We start from the raw sequence: 16,538 nt of genomic DNA, 5'->3' as shown, positions 1-16,538 counted from the left end.
TAGACAAATGTGTGAAATATAGATCAACTAAAGGAATAAAGGGTCTTTGGTTCTAGAACCATGAGTTAGATATTCCAAACAGAAAAAAGCTTAATGATGTCAAAGAAATGAAAGTTCAAAATTCTTCAGATATAGATGGTCTGCTCATAACCTGTCACCTGCAGAAAGCATTGCTGTGCAAGCAAGAAGAATGTGTAATTCTGAGAAATACCTCTTTCTTTCATGAAATGTTAAATGCGACAGGATATACTCAGATATATCCTCTGTTTAAATTTATGAAAAAGCAGAGGCACAGATCTATTGGAGGAAATTAATTTTAATACTGTATTTCAAGCCAATAGCCACTGCAGTTTCAGACTTTTTCGGTGAAGAATTAATCAAGCTTAAAACAAACAATCAAGGGCTACTGAGATGGTGAAGGGCCTAGAGGGGAAGACGTACAAGGAGCAGCTGAGGTCACTTGGCCTGTTCAGCTTGGAAAAGAGGAGGCTGAGGGGAGACCTCATCGCGGCCTACAGCTTCTTCATGAAGGGAGTGGAGGGGCAGACGCTGATCTATTCTCTTTAGTGACCAGCGATAGGACCCATGGGAATGGTGTCAGGCTGAGGCAGGGGAGGTTCAGGCTGGATATCAGGAAGAGGTTCTTCACCGAGAGGATTGTTGCGCACTGGAACAGGCTCCCCAGGGCCGTAGTCACAGCACCAAGCCTGTCAGAGTTTAAAAGTGTTTGGACTGTGCTCTCAGTCATATGGTCTGAATTTTTGGGTAGACCCCTGTGGTGCCAGGAGTTGGACTCGATGATCTTCATGGGTCCTTTCCAACTCAGGATATTCTATGATTCTATGAATCTAGTGTTTAAGGATGTTTTTAGATTATAAAAAATTACTTTTTCCCTCTATACGGCTGTGACTCACAGCCCATCCCGTGGCAATCAGGCCAGAACTGTTACTGCTGTGTTTCTTTCTTGTTTTTTATTTTTGAATAAAATCCCCTATGACTCCAAGAACATTATCTAAGCTCTGCTTTAAACTTAAGACCTCCCAGATATTTAATTTGCTGTATACTGATCATGCATCACCCAGTCACTAACATTTGTGGTATTTGGGCAGGAGGTTAGAACTGAAGAGATTACCTGCAAGCCTCTTTGAACAAGAGCATTATACTACATGCTGTTTACTTAAGAATTTACCAGTCAGGTGCTAGAAAGGAAGCAGTCCTTTTGATAATACTTATATTCTGTTGAATAAGGACTCATACTTTTTCCATGGAATGCTTGGATGAGACTGAGATGATCAGCTGAAGGATTGTGCTTTCTCAAAAAATTGCCAGTTACAACCTTCAGTCACTTGCTATGAGCAGCCCCCAGAAAGCTGTCTTTTCCCACAACTTTACTGAAACTAACACACAGTCATAATAGATCAAGATGTACTTGATATTTAAGGAAACAAGTTCAACCGTGGCACTTTTCAAGCAGCTGTTTTCAAAGCTTTTGGAGAGCCTTCAGATAGCGATATTTAAGTTGTTATATGCTTCATGAACAGGAAGCATCATGACAGCATGCTTAGCTAAAAATATTCTAATGTCTATTTATTATCGGTGTAATTAAGTCTTGCATGACAGAATAAAGTGATATTTAAGAGATTGGGTTTCAGGAAGTATTTATAGACTACTATATATAACACCAGCGGAAACGTAGCTATTTCACAGCCACTCCCACAAACAGGAGTTAAATTGGGAAATCAAGTTGGAAGGTACCCTACACACCTCCTTACACACAGTGTACGTAGGATGATTTATACTTGCATGAGTAATATTTGTTATTGCCTCACACTAATCAGTTTTCCTACTAGAGCAAATATTTAAGGTATTTTCTCTATGCAGTGAGGATTAGCTATTGCCCTGTAGCATCATTAGTGTAACAGCTCCTCTTACATTCTGTGTATTTTCACATTTGTATCTTCCATTAAGTTCATGTAGGTTAGAAATCCATTTTTGAGGGAAGTATAATAGCAGCAGTCGAAAGCCTTTGCTAAGAAAATGCAATAGTACTACATGCTAGGCAAGAAGTTATAAACCCCTACAACATAAGTGTACTGTAAAGCAAATTTAGTTGCAGTTGATGGGACATGTAAAAATCTTGATCATGACAGACTTTCCAGCATGGTTCATGCTTTTGTTAGCTCGTATCAAGTTGGGGGAGGGCAGGGAATGACTTCTAATACTACTTTTAGGTACGGCATCTCATTCGGTCTTGTGTAACTACCCAAGGACAAACAGACAGGTCTTCTGACTCATTTAGCAGGTCAGCCACACACATCGCTCTAACATCCACATCTGCTACAGAATGCAACCTCACTTGAGAGCGCGCAGAAGCAGCAGCTGGCATTCGACATCCAGCGCATCCAGACTACCAGCAGAACTGCCAGGGAGGCTTCCCATCACACAGGACAAGCCTCAGGGAACTTGAGAAGTTGACAAGGACTACCTGCTTACTCACCCTAGAAATCAGAAGTGTTAAAATTAAATGCACATCTAGGCATTACTGAAAGTCTTACTAACCATTTTCTATAATTTTAAGCACTTATATGTGTGTGTATATATATATTTTAGAAGTCTGGCTAACATGCAGATCTTTTATTATTTATTTAAGATTGGGAAGGCCTTATCTTTCTACTCAGTTTTTCTTTGTAAGAATTCATCTTTGAAAGATTTTTTTTTTTCAAATGCTGGAAAAGATCAACCAAAAAGAAATTTTATATGCAATTAGAAAGTATGCAAAGGAGGGCTACAAAGATGGTGAAGAGTCTAGAGGACAAGACACCTGAGGAGTGGCTGAGGCCCCTTGGTTTGCTCAGCCCAGAGCAGAGGGGGCTGAGGGGAGGCCTCATGGCAGCCTGCAGCTCCCTCACGAGGGGAGCGGAGGGGCAGGCGCTGAGCTCTGCTCTCTGGGGACAGCGACAGGACCCGAGGGAACGGCATGGAGCTGGGACAGGGGAGGGTCAGGCTGGGGGTTAGGGAAAGGTTCTGCACCCAGAGATGGTCAGGCACTGGGACAGGCTCCCCAGGGCAGCGGTCACAGCACCAAGCTGCCGGAGTTCAAGAAGCATTTGGACAACATAGGGTTTAGTTTTTGGGTGGTCCTGTGTGGAGCCAGGATCCAGATTCAGTGATCCTTGTAGGTCCCTTCTCACTCAGGATATTCTAAGATCCTATGAAATGCAAGTGTATTAACTGCTAGTGCACTAATTAACTGTATACACCCATATTCTATTTATCCTGAAAACAGTATTTGAGACCACTCAGTATTTGAGACCACTGCCTCTGCTTTATGAACACTTGAAACAGAAGTTTCTTCTACACATTACTGAGCGGCAACCAACCCTTCCTTGCAGAAGTTGCACAGACCTCAACACATCATTCAGGACCTCACGTCACGGCTTCTGTAAAAGAACAGCTTCCAAGTGGTATGATCCCATTACCCATATTTATGTATTTTCCTCATACTGCCTGCAGGAAGTATGCAAAGGACAGTACAAATATGCTGCATGTCCAAGACTACTGAGTTCTGTTAGACTTATAGTATTGGGACTGTTGTAGTCACATCTTTACCTGAAGGCTTTCCAAAAGCATCTTCTCACTGCTTCGGTACACGCCTTTCATTAAAGTCTTCAGGGAAGCTAATGAAATAAACCACTTTAACAACCTAAGTTGGTTCACTTATCTGCAGGGAAATGCTTGGAGGAGCCTCTGGCAATCTTTCACACCTAGTGCCTAACAAGCTGATAAGCTACCTCTGGAGAGGAAGAAGAAAAAACAAAGGGCAGGCAGTGACAAGCAGAAGCTGACAAGCAACAAAAGAGCCCTACCAACTCAGATTATTGATCTGCCTAACCGATTACCTCCAACAAGGGCTAAGCAAGGGTGTCTAGGAGGGAAAAAAAAAGAGGTAAATGAGGTACTAGCTAATTACACTTGTATCCAGAGTTTTGGTTAACTGCAAATCATACTTTTAATTAAAAATATTTGTGTACTTCTCATGCATAACAGCTTCAACACACAACATCATCTGGAAGGGGTCGGAACAGCCCTCTTCAATTCTTTCAGATCTAGGCTTCAAAATGTACTTCAGACCTCTCTTTGTAAAGTTTGCCAAGAAAGGCAAGAGTACACAACTTCTAATTTGAATACACACCTCGGATTATTAGCATCATTACTATTCACTTGTTACACATTCTTGGAACTGTTTAGAGAACAAAAGAAAGGACTGAATTCATAGCATGGCCGTACTATAGTAGTGAATGCCCTCTCTTTGTGCCGAATGCATTCTTAGAAATCCAAGGGTCCTTTAAACTTCAAGATCCAAACCAAACGCCAACAAAATGATTTTCTAAAAAGTGAAGATACAGATGACCTTGTTCAATTGACTTTTATGACACTAATTTATTTCCTCCAGCCTGTTTGGTTTGTTCCCACCCCCACCCCCCCCCACCCCCCCCGGAAGGGGGTGAGGGGTATTTGGATTTTCCCTCCCCCCTAGAGTAATGAAAACTCGATATTTTTTTTTTTTTTTGCAGTGTGATTAAGTTATTTTGAACTTTTTTTTTTTTGGAAGTTGCAGGAGCTCTAGAGAAGCAAGAGAAAGAATAAACACAACTCACACTAGTATAAGACATTATGTAGAATTTATAAATACTTTAATAGTACTACTAAAATGACACTGTTGTAAAGGAGAAATACACTTGCTTTTTTAACATTCACTTTTCAGACTCCTTTAAAACCAGGGAACACCAGTGATCCACAGATACAAGGCAGAAAAGTAAGTGAAAACTGATGTGCACTCCTGCCATTCCCCCCCCGCACCTCCCCCCAGAACAGCAGCAGAAAAGAATCCCTGAAGAATGTTCAGCAATGCTTGACCACTGATCAAACAAAGCTAACTTTTTTTACTCTTACATGCCTTACAAGTCAGAGGACTGCCTTATCTTCCCCCAACAAAAGGTGTCTTCAGAATTTCTATAGAAATGAGTGACAGTGGCAAAGATCTTCATTTTCAAACAATCCAAGTTCCAGTTTCCTTCTCTTTTCAAAAAGATGTGTGGAAGTTTACAGACTGAAATTTGCACTTTTGAGCAACTTGACACTTATAAGTTAGCAAAAAAAAATTTGAAAATCCAATTTAACCTCTTCAGATTTTATATGTGCATCAAGTACACTGATCACAGAATGAGTTTACCTGTCCTGAAACACATCCAAGGATAAAACAGCCTTTCATGCCCTTTTCTTTGTAAATTGGCCTTCTAACAACCACCATCTTGAAGTTTTGCTGAAGTGCACAACTGCCTCACTAGAAAAGTGAGCTTGAGCTAACAAACAATTGGTCTTAAGGGTGTGCGAGCCTGCAAAAGTGCATTTTCCTCCCCTCCTGTTGTTCAATATCTTCTAACCTAAATGGGTGGATTTCATAAACAAAGCTATTACCTTTTTTTCATTTTGCACCTAGAAATCCTGGGCATGAGCACATCTAAGAAAACAAAACCCACTCAGACGGGAGCTCATTGTTTAAAGTGTACTTTCAGACGTGGTCAAAACAAATGCAGACACGTTTTCAGCACCAGAGAGATGCAAGTCTCAAAAATAACTCAATCTACTAATACCATCAGGTAAACCTAAAACCAGAGACCCAATGTCAAATAATTATTTAATTATTGTGGCTTTCCTGTCAAACTTTAACTTGCCTTTGTTAGCATACTTAAACCTCTATTGCTTGTGCAAACAATGCCCGAGACAACTCTGAACTTCTCGTTTAGAAAAAGTCACTGTTGTGGAACTAAAAATTCAGATATTGTAATGTTGGACGTAGCAGGAACAACACTGATACTGCCTGCAGTTGAGAACTCTTTCATTTCAAGTCGGGACTGGCTCCTGTAGATGTGCAAAAAGTTGTTAGCCCCATAGGCAGCTTCACTGGTATGAATACCAGCCATTCACTGCGGGTTGCAGACAGGATGGTTCTTCGGGCCTTTTTTAGAGAAAGCTTCCTTAGCAGCTTTTGGCATACCACTTCAATTCAGAGAAACACCTGGCATTTCATCTTGAAAAGCACATACTTGCCTAGGGATTAACAGAGAAGTATACTGTACACTTGAAAATGCTTTGCATGTGCAACTATTATCCATTTAGATGAGTGTAAAAAAAATAATACCAACAACAAAACAAAAACTTGCATATAATTCAGGAACCATTACATGAAGGGCAACAAAAATGCATTTAAATTTCCTTAAATTTTGCAACTGAATGAAACACCAAAATTCAATAACAAACTCTGATAATAAAAGGGAACATCCATACACTGGTTTAACTCCTACATTTAATTATGTGTAACTTTGGACAATATTTCCTTTCTAAACAATTTTGACACCTGTGTATTTTTTGAATAACCCCCCACACACACACTTACAACATTAAGTTTCTAGAACTCATTTTCAACTTCATTCTTATTTGAAAAAATATAATAATTTATGTGTTTATAAGTGGTTATATTGATTCTGCTTAATATAAAAAGTCAATACAAAGGTCTTCTTCTAGGACAAAGGCAACTGTGTAATACTTTATTTTTCTGTATACCTCTGAAAGTACTGTAGTATTTGCTCATAAGTGGTTGATTATTTATTTTATGTATAAAACAAAGAAATCATCCCATTCACTGTTTAGAGCAAATTAACAGTTACAGTTGGGTCCAGACTCTGTATTACTACTCAGTTACCCCACTAGCTTTAAGCAAGGCTATTGATGGAATAGAGTACAATTCAGTGAGTAGAAATGATTGTTTAAGGCTCTGGCTAGTCAGGGTTATGTTTTGCCAATGAATTCATAAACAGAAAATAATCCATGCTAAAAGCAATAGGCTCACGTTACCATACAGCAATTTTATTAAACTATAATCAGAGTTGTTTGCAATCATTAATTCATAATTCATCCTTTGGGGATTTCCGTACCTAATCTGTCTAAAACCATCTGTTCACAATGCTGAATAGCAAGAAAGCCGCTCTCATTCTTTTTGTGCTGTATCGTTGTGAGGCAGTTTTGATTTAAAATTCATTCTGCTGGAGAACTCAAAAAAAAAATGTTTAATCTACAAGAAAGCCGTTAATCTGATCTCCTAAATGTAAAAGATAAGCTTCCACTGAAAAACAGTTGATTTTCAACTATGTCTGTACAAAGAACCTTACTTCAGCTACTTAACATGCTACTCTTACTCAATTGTATCAAAGCCTAAGGTACTGAACATCATACCAGAGGTGTGAAGCTTAACTCAAAGCCAATTTCACCATTCAAGGGTTCATGGAATGGAACGAAAACCACAGGTTTTTCCATGCCTGTGTTGTTGCTGATGTTGTAAGTTTTCAAATGTAATTTTTCTTGTGAAGTAGATTATCATTAGTGATACCAATTATCATCAGTAATTAGCATAACAAAAAAAGAATATTCTGGACGGGTAAACAAAGTATAAGGTATTCCTGCAGTCCCCAGCATACCTTAAAAACCACAACCACAACCGTAACTGACCAGCTATGTCCCTTTCACTGTTTCCTAACAACCTAGCTTCAAATCACTAAACAGCTGCCAATTAAAACTAGCCTCTGTAAAGAGAAACCTGCAACTACATCAGCCCAGAGACCCAACTGCGGGTGTTCTGTGACTGAAGGAATCACGGGATCTACAGTCAAGTGACAAACTCGTATGGTTAACTTTCCTGCAGAAATCCCAGACAAAGAAGCAGGCTCCTTAAGGGGCATAGGGTACCTCGTGTACACCGAGTAACAGCAGAACTGCTGCAAGCTTTGTTGTTTGCATAGGGTAGAAGAGTAGTAATACAGAATACACACAAAACTTAATCCACAACACCTGTGGAGCCAAAGGGAGGAGAAGAGTCAATGAGCTAGTCGCTAATTGAAACTAATGAGGTACAACCCTGTAAACAAGCAGCATACCACATGCTTCCGACTCAGCAGCAGAGTTAACACATATGACTGTTTCCACGGTAGTTTCTCTGCAGCGCTAGAACAGGAGGTTTTCTTCACTCAGTACAAGTAACAATGCAAGCCTCTACACAACAATTCATAATTTCATTAGACTTGGCACTACTGTTAAGTAAAGTCTCTACCAAATTAATTCACACAGAAGAAAATCCTGGAAAAGGGGAGAAGCAGCTGCTTGTGAGTTAGTGGAATTTTCAAAGTACTGAAGGAGAAAGACTAGTACCCAAGAAGCATTTAAAGAGAGGAGCACTGTTTTCTTTCCTCAGATACACTGAAGAAAGCAGTAGGTTTAAGACAAATATGGATTACCCTACTTTTTCCAAAAAGGAAGTTTCCAAAGAGTACCATGAGGAACAAATCCCAAGCCTTGGCACCATCTTGGAACAAGAACAGCCCGCAACATAAAAAACCTTTAGAACACTGCAGGTGGCCTAGAGGTCCCAAAAATGGCTAGTGAAACAAGACAGGCACAGGACTTGCTAGAACAAATCTCTCAGTGTGTCTGCTACATGGGAAATGCAAATACGTTGAAATGGGTAAGAGCTTGGACTGAATACTGAAGTTCAGGAATGAGAGTACACTTATTCTTAAAATTAAGAATATTGTCCAGAGAATGTATGAGAAATGTTTTGACAGTCTCTAAATGAAGAAGAGAGAATTATTTGATTTGCAAAAAGCTCAAAAGTATGTATGTAACTGAGCCTGTAGTTCAACACAATAGTACAGCTACAGACGTTCAAACACCAGGACATACACAAGACTAACACATGATGCAGATGAAAAGCAAGAAAACTTTTCCAGTTTTTGCAGGCTTCCAAGAATAAAAAACTAGTGATAGCAAGTTGAAAGTCTGAGTGCTCTTAAGATACCACTCCGTGTTTTAAAGTTGTTAGTGAAAGTCCATTAAGGCAAATCCATGACTGAATGATCTCCAAGATGACTATAGTTTTGCAACTGTTAAGTTTAGAAGAAACAAACACTTGTAGGAAGATATTATATGTATCTTTTCACCTATGTGATGCAACAATCTTTCATAGATGTTTTGGCCAGTGTTGGCACCATACATGCGTACATTCCCAGAAAGCTCTCATGAAGCTCCTTAGCTAAATCCAGAAAAAAAAAAAAGTCCCTCATTAAAGACACGTACTAACCTCCATATCCACAAGCGTTGTGGATCTACCTGAAGGTGAGCTGCTGTTCCCAGTTTTGCTGCTACTGGGTACAACAGGAGCAACCTAGCAGTTTCCAGGCACCTGAGGACTTTTTAAGCCAATGAGACCACAAAACAGCTTTCCCAAACACAGTGTTAGCCCACAGATAGCATTCAAAGACCAGTGTCACGGAACAGTGGCATACTGAACTCAGTGTCTACAGTTTAACATAGCTCTGTTAAAAGTCTTCAATAGACTGTGTTTGTTTAGTTGCATGAAGAGTAACAGCAGTTCCACTACAAGTAACTTACCGGCTCTTACCTTCCATTTCTTCAGGAGGCTAAGTCTGATATACTTGGTTACATCCTCAACACAGCTTTGCCTCAACCCTTTGACAGAAGATGAGAACAGAGCAGAGCAGCTACTCATACTTGTGCTCAGCTATGACAGAAAGTGAGGAAATCCCTACACCAGAAGGCATCTTTGTGATCTGCTCAGAGAATCTCTGTGGAATCAAAGTGACGGTAGAAGCGGCCATGAAAATGTTAGATACAATGAACTGGTACAACTTGCCAACATTAGATGTCATTCACTAATATTTCAAGGAACTCAAAGATGCCACAGATGATACCAACTTTCTCACGCCACTTAAAACTAGATTGATAGTTGAGGTATGGATGTCACCTGACACATTGACACAGAAAATGAGGAAGAACAGAAGTAGCGGACACCTGAATAAATATGATGTGCTGGGAAAAACTCATGGTGTTTGTTAAGGGAAATCCTGCCTCACAAAACAACCAGAGCTCTCTGTAGAGATCAGGGATTACATGGATAAGGATAGACTCTGCTGAAAGAGAACTAGGAATCAAAGTTCATACCAAAAGTTTCAAAGAAAACCAAGCTATTCTGAACAAAAAAAAAAGATCCTCTGCACAAATATTTAACTAATTAAGAGACGGAATGAGAAGAAGGAAGATGGAGTAGGAAGGCAGAAAGTAAATGATTGCTTATTGTAATAGAGGGAGATCACCAATGGAGTTTCACAGAAACCTGTGCTGGGACATGGATTATTCTGTGTTATCACAGGGAGGGGAGATAAGCTGGTAATAAAACAATTCACAGTTCACACACCCTTGCTGAACAAGCTAGCCCATCATCGCAACTTTCAGATCATCAGTAAAAACATTAAAGCTTAAGAACAAAACAAAAATGTTAAGTTGGGCCCTGTAACAGTCCGTGTTGGACGCCACTGGTAACAGAATGCCAGCTGGGGTTTGTACTAGTGATCACCACCCTTTGAGCCTGACACTACAACCAAGTTTGACCTACTCTATCACAACACCTTTTCAGTATATATTGCATTGAATTATTTGCAAGGGTACTAGGATGATGAGGATACTACTGACATCAGATATACACTCAGCAGCTGTTCTTACGAATTATTAGGAAAGAAACAGAGACCACTATGCTTCTGTTTATTGACTTCATCCACATCGTAATACTGTATGAGTTCTAGTTCCTGCTCTCCACCTTGACCACAGAAAACAAACAAACAAAAGATACAGCAGAAACTTCAAAAAAGGCCAAAGAAGGATGATTAAGTATTAAACAAATGTAAGTAACAGTTTATATAAGGAATATCTCCAAGTAACTTTAGACTAACCCTTAAAAATGTGATTGAAAGTGGGATGACAGAAGTTTAGGAAAACTTTATACCACTGAAGAAAATTGATAAAGATCAAGTGGGCAACGTCTCTTCCAATGATGTATCAGAGAACAAGTAATATAGGTGGTAGGAGCAAGATTCAAAAGCAGAAGAAAAAGCATCTGATAGGGACAACAAGACAGAGAAAAGATCGCTGATTCTGTGCCGATCTGTAGCTTGATCCAGTGTGGTCATTCTAAAGTCATGCCTTCAATCTGAAAACTACATCAGTGAGCTTTTCACATACATGGGAAAGCATCATTTGTTGGCTCTTCCTGGGGCTCTAACACAACTCCAGACAATTCTGGAAAAAACAGGACACTGGCAGAACACTACATACATTATATAATTATATAATATTTACTGAAATGGGAATTATTTTAGCTTGCTTCAGAGAAACAATGCCATAATAAAGAACAGACTTGTTTTTTTCCTTCTCAAGGCACATACCATTGTAATTTATTCAGAATCCAAGACTGACTGGAACAAAAGTCAGCAACATTGGTATCATGGACTTCCCCCCCCGCCCCCCCCCCCCTTTTTTTTTTTTTTTTAAGTTATTTAGGCTTTGAATGTGTTGGCCAAACAAGTTCCAAAACCTCTAGTGGTATCTTCCATAACAAGGAAGTTGGAAAAACATGTTCAGTAACATGGGGGCACACAATCTTTTTCCAAAGTGCCTGTGACAAACAGGCTTTGTGAATATTGAGTAGCTAGCTGTGATCCCACAGGCCTACACACAGGCAGACAGGTTACCTTCGACTCTGAAAAGTGACTTTCTTCTTTCATGAATGCAGGCAAAGCTCAAAGTTTCATCTCTGAACTTTTTCAAGTGCCTTAGCGCGAAGACTTACAGAAAGCTATTCTGCCATTTCTCAGAACACTTCCCTGGAACAGATCCACCCAGACAGGCTCCTCTCCAGCTGTGAAGGTACCCAATTACTGCTAGGCTAGCGAGCAGGTACATAATGGCAGCTGAGGAAGTCACTGGTGGAGCCACATCCTGGAAAGTGCTTTTTCCCTCGTCTTTGCCTTTCCTCAACTGTTTAAATGACTTGTTATTAAGTGAGTCAGCACAGACCACGTTAAACACCCTTCCTGACTTGTGTTGCCAAAAACTTTCCATAAAAAAAAAAAAACTTAACATAATTAAACTGGAAACGGTAGCAGCAGTGAAGGGCTAAGGAGACGTGAATGGTACAGTGTTCAAGTGAAACACAGAACTAAAGGCACCTACCCAGAAAAAGAGAATTATTTTTTTTCCCAAACAAAGTGGGTTTTGACCCATAAAACCATGTTTTCTGAACTGCATGCCAAATAGTTTGCACAATACTGTAGAATAATTCTCTCCACAGTACAGATAAGTGGATAGCTAAAAAGAAGTGTTAGCAAATACACTTAATACTGTGGCTTAAGTCTGCAGTTTTCTTTTGTCAGTTGTGGCACAATCAAAAAAGGGAAGCATGAAGCTATGAATAGATCTACATAAAATGAAGATCTGGTTCAATTCTGTGATTTTTTTTTTTTTTTTTTAAATTAAAGTTAACTAATAAGCATATCCAGTACTGACTCTAAGGGTAGTTTCTCCTACCAGGAAAACAAGAATCTCTTATCGCTGCTGGTAGTAAATATACTCCGATAGCATATAGTCTATAAGTAAAGCAAGCAAGAAAGTGCAATTTTATTTATTTTTTTTAATTGCTAAGTAAAAACAAGTGGTCAAATATGCATTTGCAGTATTGCATGAATTAAAAATAAGAATTAATGCAGTTTTTTGTTGTTGTTTGCTTAAAAAAGGAGAAGATTTAGCTAAACAAGGGAGATTGAAAGCAAATTTCTCAGGGCAGCCTGTAATTTCTTCTTTGCTTAAAAGCAGTAGCAACATTCTGACTACTTTTTTCAGCGGTAAACAAGTATCACATGGCACTTCCCAGCTTTTTACCAAATGGTCAGCTATGAAGTTAACTTCACAACAAGAACAAAAGTTCCCTTTGCAACTGTACTTCATACAAGCACAGGCAAAAGTCCTGCAGTTACTGTGGATACACAGCTTATGCAGAACACATTTCAGGAGATCGAGTAACCTACAAACATCATTTCTGCAAAAATACTCAAAGAAAGCAAGCTAGTGAGATCCCTACTTAAAAAATCTCCATGAAACAGTAAAGGAGGAGCAGGTAAACCTGTACAGTAAGTAGGGCATGCTACCTGGCAAGTTTAGCGAACTGCTGCTGACACCATCAGCAAACAGAGCTCAGCACTCACGCTTCGAGGGAACAAGCTTGTTTGAAGTTTGGAGCACTTTAGCAGGAAAACAGTAAGCTTGAAGTATTCAGAAATGCTCAGACACTTTATATGGCACGTAGTGGAAGTGAAAGATGCACTTCTAGAAAATGTAGTCATGGGTTTTGTGGTCATTAACAAAATCATACATGGCATATTACACGTGCAGGGAATCTACAGAGGAACAAGACAGCCTCTCTCAAGCAGTATTGCTGGAAAATAAGGATGCAGAAGTCTGCTTATGTTAAATTCTTAGTGTTAACAATTAAGTCCGTCAAGCCTTTGCAATTGGAAAGGTTTGTTTGCTCCTAAGCTTCCTGAAAGGGGTCACCTTATTTTACCTCTCTCCATTGTTTCAGGGGCAGAAAGCTGATTGAACTCTATCATTAATTTCACTTTGCCTTGGAACAAATGATTGAATCCCTGAGATGGGGTTCTCTGAACTGACTGGGATTTCTTTGGAGGAAGACGAATTGCCATGGGGTAAGTGCAGAACCCCAAAAGCCCATCACGAGCCTCTCCTGCAGCCTGCCTGCACGAACGCAGGACGAGGCTTAGGACAGTTTGCTTCCAGACAGCCAGGACAGTACGAAGACAACTCGGTATCACCAGGACGAATGCTTTTTGTGTCGCTGTTACACATCCTTTAAGCGTTCTGTGCAGATGTGGAGACAGGTTTCGACTTACTTTTATGATCAGTTTTCAAAAACGCTACAGAGTAAACACTGTATGTTATTTTCACTCATTGTTTTTCAAGACGGAGCGGTTGTACCGGGTACTTCAAACTCCAGTTTTATAAGCAAGAGACCAAGGAGAACTAACAAACAAACAGACCCCGGAGTGGCTTCCACACAACTACCCAGCAGACCGCCAAAAAGCCAAACTTTTCCCTTTTTAACCTCGCTCAGGGCGGCGTGGGACCTGCTGAGAGGCCCCTAAGGCTGCTTTTGTGTATTATTTAACTTTTAAAATTCACCTATTTCCTTGGGAGGGGGGGGAGCCCCCCTCACCTCAGAGCCCCCCGCACCCCAGAGCCCCATCCCGGGGCTCCAACCGCCCCCCGGCGGCCGTTACGCAACGGCCCCGCGACCTTGCGGGGAACTTCGGCTCCCCCGAGGTTTTGTTTGTTTGTTTGCTTTTTAATTTTTAATTCTATTTTTTTCCCCTCTCGGCTTGCAGAAGCATCCCCTCGGACAGACGGGCAGACACACGGACGGACCGCAGCGAGCGGCTTGCTACCTGCGACACCAACGGCACCAGCGTCTGCTCCACGGAGCGCGTGCGGATCTCCAGCCCCGCGTCCGCCCCCAGCCCCGACGAGGACGACGAGGAGACGCCGCTGCTGCTGCACGGGGACGTGGCCATGGCGAGCAGCCCGCCGAGACGACCCCTGCCACCGCCTTCCTCCTTCTCCTCCTCCTCCTCCTCCTCCTCCTCCTCCTCCTCCTCCTCGCCCCTCCAACTCCGTTGCCGCCCCGCCCCCCGCTGCCTTGCGCGGGCTCAGCCCTCAGTTCCCCCCCTCCCGCCCCTCGGGACGGGATTTAAAGCGGCAGCGCCGCTCCTCATTCCCCGATCCCCATCCCCTCGCACCGCCCCTGGACCCGGCTCGCCCCGACCCGGCTCAGGGTTCCCGGCCCGGGGGTCCCGGCCCGGCTGTGGAGACCTCCGGGGGAACGGGAGCCGGCCTGCCGTGGGTCTCTGGTTGGGCCCGGCCTTGGTGCCGGGGCACGTCGTCTGTGGCTGAATAAATAAAAAGTACTCAAAGAGGAATAAAAGTTATTATCCATTTATTTATTTCGTGTTCTGGTTTTGGAATGGGCTGAACGCGCTCCCCAGCATCAGCTTGTAAGCTGTATTTGAGCTTGCTCCCTAACGCATCGTCCCGTGAAGGCTTCCCATTCCAGTTCAGCTCCGTTTGGTCCCACCAAGGCACGTCCACACCAACCTGTGGTATCAGGACCAAGCTCCTGGGGCTGTGGGCCACGGAGGTGCAAAGCAGTTCCCATCCAGAAATGAGAGAACCTAGCTCAGCACCGTATGCATGCCCACATGCACTGCCCAGCATCGAGGCCAGCAAACCGCACTACCACCACACACCATAGCTCCCCAGCCAGAGCCCAGGACCTGTGTCTGGTTTCTCAAACACTGCAGCCCTAAAGACATGTATCTGGCTTTCTTATGTTGTATCATTCTGTGTCTTCGGAAATATTTCTGACCTGTTCTGCACAAAACATCCTTCGCACGGTTTTGAAACCTAGATATAAGATGAAGGACAGCGTTTGTTGTCCCACGGAGTTATCTATATTTATTGAAAAAAGAAAATTGCCAGGACTGCAAGTATAACCCTAGATAAAGATATGACCCTACTCCTAGCTCTTCAGGAAATTGGTTTCCAGCACCGTCTCATATTTTCTAAAATGACATCTTATATAACATCGAGTGCTACATGAGAGAGAGGAAGATGTAAATCTACCATGGTACAAGAACATCTAAACGATGGCATAGACTTGAAATAAATGCTAGTCGTGTTTGATCAAAGTGGTTTAGAGCACAATCGAGATTTCTTGTTTTTTTCTCCTAAATTTTATGCATTTTCTTACAATCTATTTTGTTCTTTTCCAGGTCATTTGATTTCCCTTTACGTCTTTCTCAATACCTAGATTCTAAGCCTTTGGAAACAATTGTTATTTTCTGATATGTTTTGGTAGAGTGCTTAGGACAGCTGTGGCTGCAGCCTCCCCAAGCCTGCACACTGACCGGTACAGGAGACTGCTGGATCATATGAGTAAAGACATACACTACACAAAGTGTCAGTAACAAAAGAGAAAAGTACCTTCCTTTGTCCTCTTCCCTCCCTACGCCCTTCTATTTCGTCCTTCAGAATTGTTAATTCCCATTCATTGACTGTTTTCTAAATATTATCATAATATAAATCACATTGACATGTACAGATATGAATCTGTGATTCATATTAGAAATGAACCAGAAGCACACGCACACTTGGATGCATAATTTGGTGTGGTCAGCTAAGTTCGTGTCACTTAATTTCAAAGACTGCCATCTGTCTTCTTCAATACAGTAAAGAGATCGGACATCAAGGGTCTGATAAACATTTTTTTATTCAAAGCCGAGTTATTAGCAGAGGTTAACAGTGAATTTTACAAATTTCGACTTCACATTGAAAAGGAAAACAAGTTGGGTATGAAAAAAATAGTAGCAAAATAGCAGTTCAAAAATCATTTTCTACCCAGTTTAGATGAATGATAGAAACATTACAATGACTTTCTGCAGACAGAAGTCCTGTTCCCAATCTGCCACTCTCTATTTCTGCTTTCAATTTGCTTTCACTAGAGAAGC

At 41.3% G+C, this 16,538-nt stretch overlaps 1 protein-coding gene across 1 annotated transcript in view; it reads right to left on the bottom strand.

Moving 5' to 3' along the window:
* Nucleotides 1–14,660, bottom strand: part of CTNNAL1 (catenin alpha like 1) — a 57,923-nt gene extending 43,263 nt beyond the window's left edge. Inside the window, exon 1 of the mRNA XM_080583598.1 lies at nucleotides 14,421–14,660. Coding sequence (XP_080439724.1) covers nucleotides 14,421–14,546 — 126 coding nt within the window. The 5' untranslated portion in view covers nucleotides 14,547–14,660. The remainder of the gene's footprint in view (nucleotides 1–14,420) is intronic.
* Nucleotides 14,661–16,538: the final 1,878 nt, after the last annotated feature.

Source organism: Anser brachyrhynchus (assembly GCF_964034855.1).
Source record: "Anser brachyrhynchus genome assembly, chromosome: 2".
Lineage (NCBI taxonomy): Eukaryota > Metazoa > Chordata > Aves > Anseriformes > Anatidae > Anser > Anser brachyrhynchus.
Note: the sequence above shows the minus strand (reverse complement) of the source record. Positions and strands in the feature narration are given on the sequence as shown.